The sequence below is a fragment of the Gossypium arboreum genome, chromosome 5 (genome assembly GCF_025698485.1).
Source record: "Gossypium arboreum isolate Shixiya-1 chromosome 5, ASM2569848v2, whole genome shotgun sequence".
Lineage (NCBI taxonomy): Eukaryota > Viridiplantae > Streptophyta > Magnoliopsida > Malvales > Malvaceae > Gossypium > Gossypium arboreum.
In genome coordinates, this window is record NC_069074.1 from 36,860,120 (window position 1) to 36,875,748 (window position 15,629).

General features: G+C 30.1%; 1 protein-coding gene across 1 annotated transcript; it reads right to left on the reverse strand.

Annotated features, from left to right (window-relative positions):
- Positions 1-8,435: 8,435 nt before the first annotated feature.
- On the reverse strand, positions 8,436-14,713 carry LOC108450154 (chorismate synthase, chloroplastic-like). The gene is made up of 13 exons (XM_017747654.2): positions 14,396-14,713; positions 13,274-13,424; positions 12,949-13,025; positions 12,805-12,863; positions 12,275-12,358; positions 12,075-12,167; positions 11,600-11,680; positions 11,224-11,355; positions 10,953-11,055; positions 10,689-10,783; positions 10,099-10,164; positions 9,050-9,134; positions 8,436-8,807 (listed from the first exon to the last, which is right to left on the reverse strand). Exons 1-13 carry the CDS (start codon positions 14,526-14,528, stop codon positions 8,659-8,661), a joined length of 1,308 nt encoding a protein of 435 aa, XP_017603143.1. The 5' UTR covers positions 14,529-14,713; the 3' UTR covers positions 8,436-8,658.
- Positions 14,714-15,629: the final 916 nt, after the last annotated feature.

Below are 15,629 nucleotides of genomic sequence, written 5' to 3' on the forward strand. Positions count from 1 at the left end.
GGCATAATTGGATTGCAAATAAGGTCTTTTCATTAAGCTCTTCTCATTTTGTTTGATCTAGATTCTTAGATTTTTTTCCGGTAACAACCTTTTTCAAACCGGATTGAACTAGAAGTGTCATTATTCGAACTTGCCACAGATTGTTTGTATAAAAAAATGTTTATTATGTAATAGCCCGATTTAGGGCCTTGTCGAAATAGTGGTCTCGGGACCAGAAATCCGAAGTTAGAAAATTTATTTTATTATTGTTATGAAGTCATGACATGATTATATTAGTATATGAAAAATTTGGTGAGTTAATTTTAATGTTTGTGAGCCCGATTGCAAAAAATGACTAAATTGCATAAAAGAAAAAAGTCGCATTTTAGTACCCAAATGTGTCAATTAGCTAGAGAATTAAATTTTTGGGCTTTTAAAGAGCAATTAGACCCATAGAAACAAGGTGGGCGGCCATAGGAAGCAAATTTAGTCAAAAGGTCAATGTTAAGTGACTTGATGACATAATCTTGTGAAAAAATAATACCTATGAGCTTAGCTATCAATTTCTTTCTTCTCTATCTCTTCTCCCCACCAAAAATATCAGCAAATATGGAGGTTTGAAAGTTGAAAATTTGCAGCAACTTATTCCTCTCATAATGTAAGTAATTTTGTTGTTTTTCTTGATAATTTTTGCATTTTTGGCATACTTGTATCATGGGCTTTCAAATGAGAGGACTGTTTTGAAAAATGGTGATAAGTCTAGGGATTTATCATGAGAGAGTTTATGTTGTTTTCTGAAATTTTATGGAAGAAAAGGAATATTAGAAGAGTTCTAAACAACTTTTGTGAAAGGTGTTAGCATGAAAACACCTAAAGGGACTATTTTGCATAAGTTGCAAAATAGGTGGTAAGTGTGTGAAATAGTGAGAATTTGGGGTTGCTATAAGAGTAAAAATGGGCCGGCTAGGCCTAAGATAAGAGGAAATTCGATAAAAATCAAATTTTGAACATAAGGGTAAAATGGTCAAATTGCCAAAGTTTAGGGGCAAAATAGTCATTTTACCAAAAATATGAATTTATGATTTCCTAAATGTAATTAGTCACTAAATGAGTACATTTTGCTATTATAGATCAAGATTACCGAATCCGAACCTAAACTGGGAGAAAGCCAAGCAAATCGACTAAACCGACTAGTCGAGTACATTTTGTAATCCGAGGTAAGTTGTATGTAAATAATATAACTACATTGTTAACACATGCATTGGAATTGTCATTGAATTGATATAGTATGAATTGCTAGATTGCGAACTGAGAATACATATTAATGATTGAGATAGTAGAAAGATCTAGTTGGAACCCTAGGAAACAAACCGGGTATTCATGCCATGACGTTTGGGTTAGATGTGTGCCAGTGTAAGACCATGTCTGGGACATGGCATCGGCGTAGAGATGTGTGCCAGATGTGTGCCAGTGTAAGACCATGTCTGGGACATGGCATCGGCGTAGAGATGTGTGCCAGTGTAAGATCATGTTTGGGACATGGCATCGACGTAGAGATGAGTGCTAGTGTAAGACATATCTGGGACATGCATCGGCCTCTAGATGTAAGCCAGTGTAAGACATGTATAGGACATGCATCGGCTACGAGACATGTCAGTGTAAGACATGTATGGGACATGGCATCGGTAACTTGACCCACATTTGAAGCTTATAGAATATCTGGTAGTATTCTGAAAGGTTCAACTTTAAAGTTATGAAAGTAAGATAGTAAGAAAAGTATAATAGTGTTGTGAGTGTTACAGGTACCTGTTTGGTATGCATAAGAATGAGCACAAATAGAAAATGTGACTAGAGTAGACGGTAATGAGTAAGTCAAGCTTATGCCTATCTTTGTGCTATAAGTATGATGACTAGAGGTGAAATTGTTGTTGTATATTTATTTATATGCAACTTACTAAGCTTTATGCTTACTCTCTTTCTTTTCCCTTTTCTTTCAGTGCCAGTTTATTTGCTCAAGGATCCCTTGAAGTCAAAGATATTGATCACACTATCAGCCGTAATACTCGGTATAGTTGGATTTATATTTTTTATTATGGCATGTATAGGGCTAGACCTTATTATTTTGTGTCTTTGAGAATTGACCAAATGTGTTGGTCTAGAATAGATTCTACTATTTACATTGAGCCTTGAGTGAGGGCTTTCATTTTGAGTCTATAAAAGATGCATCTTCATGGTTGAATGAATGTCTATTATGCTGGTTTTGGTATTGGATGGTATTGACATGAAAATAGGTACACTAGAGTGACAAAGAAGCTTGGTAGATAGCCTCATATTGTCCATACGGGTAGACAGACGGACGTGTGTCTAGGACATGTATAACACACAGTCAGCCCCATGGACGTGTGAGAAGGTTGTGCGTCCCCTGCACCTAGAAATTTCAAGTCAGGATGCATGGTAAGGGTCACACGGGCAGAGACACGATCGTGTGTCTCAGCCATGTGGAGGGCACGGCCTAGTACACCGGTGTGTACTATGGTCGTGTGATGCTGACGTCAGAAACAGAATACCCAAGTTTTTGCACACGAGCTGCGCCACTGGCGTGTTGTGGCCGTGTGAAATGACACGGGCGTGTGTCCAGGTCGTGTGAAGTCTACACTTGTTTTGTGAAAAATTGTAAAAATTAAATTGGCCACATAAGTACAAGACATGGGCGTGTCCCAAGCACACGGACGTGTGCCTTGTACCCACATAGGCGGATGGAGCCTTTAAGTATGAAATTTTACAAGTTTTTCTTAAGCCCTCGGTTTGGTCCCGAACCATCTTGAATATATGTTTTGGGCCCCGTAAGCCCAATTGAGGGACAGATTGCATATGAAATGAAAAGTTTTAAATTGATCAAAATTTTATGGCCAATTTTCTAACATTGGTTGAGTCTAAGTTCGGTAGCACCTTAAGTCTTGTCCAAGCATTGGATACGAGCAAAGGGTGTTACATATTGAAGGAGTTAGATGACACTCTATCATGAAGGAAACAGAATTGAAAATTATTATAAAAACTTTTACCAGCACAAATAATAAACAGAGTCAATAAGTAGGCAAACAAAAACATAAAAACTTCAATTTATCTAAACATATGGCAAAAATACGATATAAATCTTTAAACAACTAAAAAGAGGGTACATTGACATTATAGATGTGCCTTTATATTATTACTAGTATGTTTCTACTACATTTCGTATTAGGTTAATTTTTTATTAAATTATAGACTTAAATATTTAAAAATTAAAATATATTCTAAATATTTGTATTATTTGTACGTTTAAAATTTAGTTTTTATATTTTTAGTTTTACAAATTTAGTGTCTATTTTTGAATTTAAAATTCAAATCTAATTGTTAACATCATTAAATTTCTCTGTTTAATTTATTAGTGTAACATTTTGAAATTTTAAAAAATACTTAGTATCCATGTAATAAAATGTGGCATCGCAATGGACTTGAATTTAACCAATAAATTTAACAATGTTTACAACTGTTAAAAGTTACATAAGCATTTTATCAAAATAAAGTATTGGGCTAATCAATCACATTGTAAAAGTTAAGGTACCAAAATTTATCAAAAAAGTGAAGTATAAAGACCAAAATTGAAATTTTTTTATAATGCAAAGAAAAGAAAAGAAAGGTTACCCACGTGTTTTATATATATGTATATAGGATAGGGACCAAAATTAAAATTTTACCAATTTCCTTTATAATGCGAAAAGGAAAAGGAAAACAGAGAGGTGACCCACGTGTAAATTATATACACGTATTATTATTATTATTATTATTATTATTATTATTATTATTATTATTAGATTGTACACCCAACTATGTTGGGGATTTAAATAATTAATTTAAAATTTTTAATATAATGAATAATTGTCAATTAAAATACCTTTTAAATTTTTTAACCAAAATAATATTTTATATCTTTAATATTTTATGAAATTAAATTTGGAATTACATTAAGATAAATTAACAAGATATGAAATAATTTGAGATCAAAGATATAATGTGATAAAATTAAAACATGGCACGTTGTTTTATTTGCGGATCAATCACTTTATAATATAATTAAAAATAAATGAAGTAATAAAATATATTTGTATGTATACAATTAATATATAAATTATATAAATAATTCTTTGAAAAGTACCAAATTATGTCAAAATTAAATATAGAGATAAAATCTCAAATTTTAGCATAGTATAAAGATTAAAACTAAAATTTAACCGTTGTTTTATAATAATAAAAAGTAAAGGGACCAAACTTGAAATTGGACCATCATCTTATAATGGAGAGAGAGAAAGTGAACAGCAGAACATGTCCCTTGAGATAATAAATTATGTTAAAAATTAAATATAAATTAAAAAGGTAAAGGATCATAATTGCTGTTAAACCATTATTTTATGATGTAAAAAGCTGAACTCGTGTCTTGTTGGAATGCCCTAAGGCCATCCTTTCATATTTAGTTTATAGATATAGATTTATATTTTGAGCTTATCCTAAGGACTAAAACTAAAATTATACCATTGTTTTAAAATCTCAAAGAAAAAGCTTTGCTGTTTGGACAGGTGCAAAGGAGGAATGGATGGACACTACTTTTATATGGTGTAGAGATTATTATTATTATTATTATTATTATTATTATTAGATATTCTATAAAATTAGTATGTGTGTAGGAATTACGTATACAAATTATAGATGTGTATTTTAAAATATGTAATAAATAATTAAAATATTGTTTGAAAATTATTATTAATAATAATATTATATAAATATGTACAACTTAAAATAAAAATGAATTAAATTATAAGTAAAACAAATTTTAAACACGTGAATATATCATATTAATAATATTAAATGAATACAATTGTTTATCATAGTATTGTCATCAATCCTAAGTTGGTGTTGAGTTAATTTGTGATACCATCTCAATCAAATACATTAATATATATATGTATGTATGTATATATAATAAAAATTGAAATGTATAAAAATCAAAATAAAACTTTAGTAAAGCAATAAATTAAGGTTTTTCTAAAGCAATTTGATTGGGTTTAAATATTAATATATGTATATTTTTTTAGTATTTAAATAAAAATAAATAAATTACCTTTGAATAATATAATTTATTTTAATTACAAAAAGGTATTTTGTATTTTTTCTAATCAAGTTGGTGACCCGATTGAGGGTGACACCAACTCAATAAAACACTTAATATCTAATATAAATATATACAATTGATTAAAAATTGAAATTGTATAAATATACTAAAATGAAGCTTTAGTTAAGTGGTAAATTTCATAATATGCATTTTATTGATTTTTAAATAAAAGTCTAAATTATCCTCAAATAATATAACTTAATTTAATTACATAAAGGTATTTTTATAATTTTTCTGAGTTGACGATTCAGTTGAAGATAACACTAACTCAATAAAACACTTAACAAATAGTATAGATTATGGTTATTATTATTATTATTATTATTATTATTTCCATATGTGGGAGGATTGGTTGGGAAGAGAGGAAAGAGAGAAAGGAAAGAAGAGAAAAATATGGAGAGAACAGAAAAGAAAATTAGAAAAAGTTTGTTTTTTATAATCTTTATTCTTTTACATATTAATAATTTTTTACATTTTAATATGTTTGCATATTTGTATTGTATTCATATTATAATTTTTTTTATATATGTTGTTTTTATGTCATTTATCACTTTATCTCATTTATTTACTTAAATATATCAAATTATTTAGATTACTTAAATAATTTGTTATGGTGATCAATTTAGAGAAAATTAATTTTTAATTTATTCTATTTTTAAATGATATATTTAAATTAGTTGGTCCACATGTTGAGTTGTGGATTAACTTAAGATTAAATCTGACCAATTAGGGAAGAAGTTAAAAATAAATCACTTACATAAGTAGCTAAATGGGCGTTAGATTTTGATTCAATGATTGAGGAAGTTGATGGGAACGGTAAAGATCATGAAATGAGGAGTAAAGAAACGAAAAAAGAAAAAAAGAGTGAAAGGAGTCGACGATTGAGATATCTCCATGTTACCTGAAAGAAGAACAACTAAAGTGCAAATAAATACTCTTCAAATCTTGCCTTGAAATTAGGAGTTAATGTCTTTTGATCTTTTCTTAGATTGTTTGATTGTCTCGGTTCAGAAGTATGGTGTTCTTCATAGTATTGGTGTCGAACCCATTGTCCGAAATTGGAAGGAGACCACTGGAGGCTTTGATTCTATTAGATGTGTTTCCTTTTATGCGTTTTATTTTCTTTTTATGTTTTTTCTCTGCTTTTTTTTCTTCTTTCTCTTTTTTGACTTTTTTTTTTCAAACTTTCGATTTGGGGCTTTTTTTTATTTTTACTAAGTAATAAGGATTTGGGTTGTAAAGATTTTGGGTATGGTTATTGAAGGGTGCACAATGGTATTGATGGGGTTATGTTTAGGTTAGTTTATGGTGGTTGTTATCGGAGACAAGAAAGGTCGAGGCTCAATGATGAATTTTTGAGGTTTTCAAATAAACAATGAGAAAGAAAAAATAATGTGGAAGATGATTGAAGACAACGATGATGATGGTGAATGATAGAAAGAAACAGTGGGGAAGAAGAAATTGTGAAAAATAGAAATTATTTACATTTAATAATTTTAAAATTGTTTGTTGATGTGGTATATAAGACAAAATAGTGTCATGTCAACATTTAATTACATTTGGACTACCACGTCAGTGCGATTAATGTTGACCATTAGTTAACTTACAGCCACGTCATCATATCCGTTAAAAATAGACCAATTTAACTAAAAAAATATTAGGAGTTAAATGTTTCAAAAAAATCATAAAGGACCAAAGTGACCAAACAACCAAACGTTAGGGGCTATTTTTTTTTATATTATGCCATTTAAAAATATGTATTTGAAAGGTTTTCTAGTACATTCGTTTCTAGGTGGATTTAAAAATATGTATTTAAAATAGTTAGTTCACATTTTCACTTTCAATATAGATTGGTATATATATATCTATATACGACCTACTATTAGAAGAAAAAAAAACAATTTAACTTAGAGAGTCAATTTAAATACAAGGGAATAACTTACACTAGGATGGTTCTAAAAATTAAGGTTTTTAGACACCAATAAAATTTTGTCACATAATCGAATTTTAAAGACATCAAATTATTATTATACACTCATTCATAGAAAATTTATTTTATGGACTCTTTCCACCACACTATTCATAGTCCATTTCGAATTATTTAATAATATTTCAACAATTTTTTCCATGTGATTAACACATAAATTAGGTAATTTTTTTTTACCTTGAACTCCAAACTCAAAACCACGAATACTAAATCTAGAATCTCGAACACTGGTCCCAAAATCCTAAACTTGAACACCAAACTCGTAACCCCAAACCCTTGAATCCTAAATCAAAACCTGAACCCAAACTCATAACACGTAACCCTAAATCCTTGAACCCAAACTCGTAATCTTAAATCCTAAACCTTAAACCTTAAATCCCAAACCAAAACCTTAAATCAGGGTTTGAGTTCAAGGTTTGGGGTTCATGATAAAATAATTACTAAAAGTATGTGTCAATGATATGGAAAAATTGCACAAATTTTTTTTTAAATTGGTTGTAAAAAATATTAACTTATGGAAAAAATAAAATGATTAAAATTTGTAAAAGAAGAAAAGATGTTTGTTTATAATTTAAAAATCAATTATTTTAAGTAATTTATTTAAAGTTAAATTAAGTTGGAGAAGATAGTAAATATAGATAAGTGTATAATAATACTTTGTTATCTTTAAAATTTAATGGCGTAGCACTATTTTATTGGTGCCTAAAAACAATACTTTTAGGATCATCCTAACATAATTTATTCCTAAAAATAATATCATATTAATTATACTAATTTTATTTTTATTAAAATTTAAATAAATATTTACTACTTAATAAAAATCAACTTAAGATTGTTTTTAATTGTTTAATAATTTTTTATAAAACTACATGATTCTTCCCCATTTTACGACTTGAGTTTAGTCTTGTTCAAATCCAAGTAGTATTCAAGTAAAACTTCTCCATATTTTAACTTTAATATTTAATTGTTTAATATTAATTAAATAAAATTAATTAATGTTGCCTGCAATTTAAAAACATGTTACACTTCTAAAAAAAACACAACATAGAAGATATATAAAATTGCAATTAACATTTTAAAGATTCCTGGTATAACGGAGAGGCTTACTAGTAAATATAAAATTAGTATACATTTAATATATGATATGATTATTATATTTGTATTTAATAATTTATATTTTATATTTATATATATTTATATGATTGACGTGAAAAATGTTTAGATTTTTCGTATATTCAAATATATCAAACATAAACACCGAGAAACGAAAAATCTAAACATTTTTTACTGTTATAAGTTGTTTACAAGCTAAGGGGAAAATAAATCAGATAGTAGTAAATATAAAATACTAAATTATCATGTAATTATCAAGAAAACCACATAACAAATACAAAAGAAACAGCAATGGGGTATAGAGACCACAACATTCTCATTCAAAACACTTGGTATTATGAAAACTCAACAGTGACTTTGCCACCATTCAGGTTTAGATATTTGCCGGCTCAAAGTTGGGGAAACTAAAGCTCAAAGGCTCCTGTAATTCGGGGTTGATCGGGAACAAGTTACACTGTCCATGTTGTGCCATCAACTGGTCCGCCAGAACCATTGCTACCATGGCTTCCACCATCGGCACAGCTGCATCGTCCAAATTAAACCAAAGACAAAGCAAACTGGAGATGAGATACATTGTTTGAAAATAATGTAAAAGATATGAAGATGAAATATGCTTGATACAACTTTCAAATTCGATAATGGCATTCATTGTAGTTTCCAAGGAATCCAGCCGTCTTTGGAAAATGGCAACCATGGGAAGATTCTAAACTAAAACTTACAGAGATGAGAAGAAAGCAAGGGAAAACCATTTTCCAAAGAAATACCTCGAGGGACAACACAAGGATCATGACGACCGCGAGCCAACAGTTCGATCTCTTCCTTTTCTCGAGTCACTGTATGCTGCTTTTTCTGCAGAAAATATCACAAAACGACACCAATCTTAACTGCATTAATAAGCCAAAATATACTTTGTTCTTTACGACAAAACTGTTATAGTTACTTCATATTTTTTAGCCATTCTCTTAAATTTTATTATATAATGTTTTTCGAGTATGGTTGTCATTTTGTATAATCTTAAGAGGTTTTTTTTATTACTATGTCCTAAACATAGCTACCTTTTTTTGCCCAAAAAGAAAATTCTGTTCCCAGCACTGCACCCAAAAATTCTCATAAGATATAGGAATGATTGAAATTCAATTAGATTTGAAAAAAAAACTCGAATTTCGAGTTAATCAAATCGAGTCGTTTGAATTATTCGAGTAAATTCAAATAAGTAGTTTGAACCGAGTTGAATTTTACAATTCTAATAGGCCTCTCTGTTAATTTTGAAAATGTGCAAATTGATTTATCTTTCAACAAAAATTAAAAAATTCAAAATAATTTTAAAATTCAAAATATTTATAAAAATTCCAAATTTTATATTTTAAAAAATTATAAAAATTAAAATATATATATAAAGTTAAAATTTTAATTTTTTCTAAAATAATAATTTTGGGAACTAAATAAGTTAATTAATGATTAAGTTTAGCATACTAAAGTATCTTATTTTATTTTGCTTTGAAAAAAATTCATTTCAAATTTATGAGCTCTAATATGGAACTAGTTATACTGTAACAAAATTTTAATTTTACATGTTTGATTTTTTATCTCACTCGAACAATTTCGCTCAATTCTACTCGACTTAGAATTTCATTTTAGTCGACTCAATTCGAAAAAATTTCAAATCGAGTTAGAATGACAAAATAGACTCGTCAACTTGATTAATTCAAAAAATTTTCACTCAATTCAATCGATCGCTCATCCTACAATGATATATAAAACAAGTCATAATAGCCAGAAAGCATATAAGAAGGCAAAAGGAGATCAAACTTACACTGATAGTGGCTGTTGGCTTGAAAGCAACTCTCATATTTATAATTTCCCCATTGGATATTCCTCCCTGTAAGTCAACATTATAATCTCACAATTCTCACACCCAACTCATGGACTTAGCTCCCATATTACTTGGATTCAGGTATGAACGTTGGATATGTGTCCTACACGAGTAGGTTCAATTTTTGAAAGTTTTTTCATGTATTTGGAGGGTCATATCCACATATCCATGTCCGAATATTTGTCGGAAATGAGTGCTTAAAGAATAATGAAGAGTCCGAGCAACACAGTTTACCCAACAATTAAAAATTTGAAGGCTACAAATAAACAGGTAGTATTTCGTACATTGGTGACGAAAGCCCAACAAAGTGCTATATTACCTGAACTCTTCATTTTCCTTAAAGAAATCATGTCCAACACTTGTGCCCAACATATTCGGACATAGATATATCACTATGTTTATATAAATGAAAAAATTTTAAAATTTGCTAACACCCTTGTCGAGCACATGCCATATCCAACACTCGACTCCAAGTAAGCATTACTAGGCAGACAGATAGAGAGACTGAGAATAACAGAGAAAATAACTACCTGTATCCCACCGGAGCGGTTTGTTCTAGTCCTTACTGTTCCATGTTCATCAGTAAAGAACTCGTCATTATGTTCACTGCCAGTTAGAAAAGTACCTGCAAGGATTTTACAGACCAGCAGTTATAACAAACTTGAAACAGAAGTAACCAAGAAATAACCTCGCAAGTAATAGTTTTAGAGCATATTTTCACCAATTGGCCAACTCAATTCAAGAGCATTTTATGAAATACAGCAGTAGCACCAAAAGTAAAAAAATCTCTTAACCTGCAAATCCACTGCCAAATTCAAATCCTTTAGTTGCAGGTAATGACATTACAGCCTTAGCAAGCTCTGCTTCAAGCTTATCAAAAACTGGTGAACCAAGCCCCTGACACAAAAATACATATTTTCAGTTCTGCAGGAAACTTCTATTTGACTCCGGCTGCTACAAGTTAAAGCATTTCCATTATTTTAAGGTCAAAAGAAAACAGAAACTTCAAGAAAATTAATACCGGCCATGCACATGAAACACAAATATGAGAGAGAGGGTTCATACACGTGGGGCATTCCTCACTATGCATGTGACAACACCACCAATAGAATCTCCTCTCGTTCGAACAGCATCAATAGCAGCAATCATTTTCTCAGCATATTCAGGATGTGGGCACCTTACAATATTACTTTCTATCTGGCAACATTTAGTTGAAAATGGATAAATAATTGCTATAATATAAATTGATCAGTATTGAAAGGGGAGTAGCAATCTAGAGTAAGTACAACGGTGAAAGTAGATCAAAATGCATAATGTATCTTGGAATGAATGCCTTTCAGAACTTCTGAAACCAAATCAGAGGAAATGGGGAACAAAAACTCTCATAACCAACCATAATTAGTTTGAAATCAAGACTAAAATAATTGAGCTGAGCTCAAACCTGATCAAGAGTTACAGTAGCATGGTCAACTGGACCGTCTGGAAACACAACCTGGTGAACTTGTGAGACATAAGCGAGAACCTGAAGAAAAATTGAACCATAATAAGAAACCAAAAAAAACAGAAAGATAAATCGACAAATATGACTCAATAATGGAAGCTAGAGTTGCTTGTACGATTTGAATCATGAAAATGTAGTTAAAGCTGTGCTAGAGTGATTCTAAACATTTGACACAAGACAGATGTTTGCAGCATGGAACAGAGGGTCGGGCTCAGAATTAGCTTTTTTTTCCCCCTTTTCCTTTATGATTTGTTAGTGTAAATCAGACATTAATCATTTGCAAGTGCAAACAAATTAAACAAATACTCTGCACCAAGTACAGGCATTATTATAAATTCATAGAACAAATGCAATGAATTATGATCACATATAAAAAGAAACAATAGAGAGATCAATCCTCCAGCATGAAACATACCTCAGTTCCTGAGAACTGCTTGAGGATTTTCTTAGCAATAGCTCCGGAGGCAACTCTTCCAATGGTTTCTCTGGCAGAAGATCTACCACCACCCTTCAGTTACAAATTGAAATCAGATAAATTGGGTATAAACAAATCTGCATCTCTTAAAGAGATGGCAGAATCCATGGTACTGCAATGATGATAATAAAAGGCATTACCTGCACTGCTCTGACACCATATTTCATGTCATAAGTGGCATCAGCATGAGAGGGCCTATAAGCTATCGACATTTCCTTGTAATCCTGAAAGCAGAGTGACATCATTAAAGAATCCTTCTAGAGCCAAAAAAACAAATAATTAATTCAAAATCGAGAACGTCCCTAACATATGCGATATTCTTGAAATTAGCTCACAGGTTAAAACTGTGATCCTAAACTGAAACTGTTCACTAGATTGCCTTGAAATTAGTACGCATGACTCTACTTGACGACTACTGTTTATATGGTTACATCATTGCTTTTATTAATGAGGTCTCATTCACTGTCCAGAAGCAGTGCCAGCCCAAGTATTCCTTAATGAGGCTTGAGAGGTGCGAATTACATTATTAACTTCTAAAGATAATTCAAACTAGATTTTGATCATTTAAAATTCTATGCCAGAATTAAAACACCAACCAAAGGGTTGTTAAACCTCATTTTAGTTTTCCCATTTTAGACCCCCCAAGAAAATATTATAAGTATATACTCACATGTCCTCTCTGATCAGTATTTGGTACAAAAACATGGATTGGTGTTCCAGTAGTCACTCCTGCAGATTGTCAACGAATGTCCATTTAAAGACAAAGAAAGGAGATAAGAAACATCAAATGTCCAGGGTTAAAAATATATATAACCTTCTGAAACTCCAGAATATATTCGGCATGTGTCAGTCTCTTTCCTAGGGGTAGTAATTCGGCTCTGACCTGGCCTCCTGCAAACAACTCTTCACAGTTAACCCACAATGATGAAGCAATTTGCATCAATTGAGATGAAAGCTATATGACTACAACTTGTACTACTGCATTCTTTCATTTATAGGGAAACCCGATTCGCAAGAACTATCACTAGATCAACATGCAATGAAAATGAACAGAAAGATGCTACAAGGATGGACAAATCTTCATCTAAAGGTGAGCAATAGGATTAAAGCGATAATGCTAAGTTCTCATGATGAAGTACCTTCGGTCAAGATCAACTTGCAAATCAGATTCTGAGAGAGGAATCCTAGGAGGACATCCATCAACTATACAACCAACACCACCTCCATGAGATTCTCCAAATGTTGTAACACGGAAATAATTTCCAAATGTGCTCCCAGCTGCCTGTATCTCTGTTGGGCAACACATTTTGTCAGGCTTCAAAAGCTCAACTCAATCCCAATGTTCTTTATGTAGAAATTATTTCTAAATATTATAGGAATCAGAAAGACACAATAAGGATGTGCAATGTCTAATAAATTTAAGCTTCTACCAGAACCTTAAAAGAACCACATCCTAAAAATATTGGTTTTTCAATGTAGAAAACCGGTAACTCCTACACTCCGCATAAAGCTGATGCAAGCACAGACGAATTACACAGTTTAGAGACACTCCAAGATGTTTTGACATAATGGCAAAATGTTAGTGTTGATTTCAATGATGAAAATTCTCGAGTCAAATCAATTCACTGGTATGTAAAAGTATAGATTCCTACGTGCATCTCAGCCTATAGTGTTTATTGATCTTAAAAATCTCCCAGGTCAAAACACATTAACATAACTTCTATTGCTACTACAGTCATCTAAACCTGAAATCAAGCTTCAGCCGAAATGTCGAATAGATGGATCAATGCTGACACAAAAATATCGCATAAAGTCGACATGTGTGACCATTTATCTGTACATAACATTGTAAAATTGTATAGACATTCATGATTGTCTTTTTACATGATAACAACAGAATTTCTGTAACAAAACATAAAATGACAGCAAACAATATAGAAACCTGATGGCAATGGTCTATCAGTATTGCTCAAAATTCAAAACCGTAATTAACTTGAGTCCTAAGTTCAAAATACACACAAAACTTGAAGTTGATAATTTTTAAGAATTCAAATTCAACATTAAAAATCATTTTCTCTATTCCCAGACCAAATAATGCAATAAACTGCTAATTTCAACAGAAACAACTAAAAAAAAAAGCAATACCCAAAAAAAGAAACGAAGTTAAAAACAAAAGAAAAAAAAAACCCAATGTCAAAAACAAATCTTTAAAGAGAATACAGAAACCCAATTGAAATTGAAGATAAAAGAAGAAAACTTACGAAGCTTTTTGAGGGTTCTTGGTTTGATTGAGATATGAAGAGAGGCAAAAGAGAGTCTTTGAAGATCAGAAGAAAGAGAAGAGTTGGGTTTAGTAGCTCCAAGGAAAGGCTTAGATGTAATGGAAGAAGCCATAACAGCTTTGAAAAATTAAACTAAGAGAAGAAAAGAAACAAATAAAAGAAAGAGGGTAGAATTGGAAGGAAATGAAGAGATTTGAGCAAATAAAACTGGAAGATTCAATAGAAATAGAAGGCTTTTGGGGAAGGGAGGGAAGAGTGGGTTGGTAGGCTTTGGTGGTTGGATTTTATTCTCAACTACCCTCCATTTGAAAAAAAAAAAAAATCAATTTTAATAAAAATGTTTAATTGTAGATTTGGATATTAATTTTTACATATTTTGTCAAAATAATCCTAATTATAATTTTAAGCCTTTTTTGACCATCAACTTTTTTCTACTTACTTTTTTAACAAATTTGATGAAAGTACAGTTAAAAAAGTTAATCGGGATGTGAAATTTCATATCTTTAATATTTTTAATGAGATGTAATTTATTACTTAGATAACTTAATAAAATAATTATATGTGGAAAATAAATAAATAATTCATGAAGTTAAAAAATAACTCTTAATTTAAATAAATAAACATAATTATTTAAAAATGTTTCAAAATAAATGCACACATTCAACATTTTCGGTTTAATTTATTAATTATTACCTCTCAAGAAGCAAACGTATGCATTCATTTTGAAAAAAAATTTAAATAGTTTTTTTAAATTTCATGGATGATTTTTTATTTTTATTTTTCATGTAATTATTTTTAGTGGTACTTTCATCAAATTTGTTAGAAAAAACAGCTTGAAAAAAAACAAAATTGATGGCCAAAAAATTCAAAAATATAATTAGGGTTATTTTAACAAAATATGTAAATATTAGTGGTCAAATTTAATATTAAGCCATAAAAATATTAATTAATCTTTCTTAAATAAATTTAAGGTTGCAATTGATTGGTAAAGAAATTTGGAAAATGACTTTTAAAAGTGATTTGAAATTTTTGGAGAAGTTAATATTTAGATGATTATATGTAAAATATTTTTTGTTATTTGATAATTTTTAAATCATTTTCTAAAAAATTAGTCAAATAAACACAATATTATTATATTTGTTATAAAATATTATACGAATTTTATTTTGAGAATCAAAATTTATTTTCTAATAGGAATAATATTGTATAATAT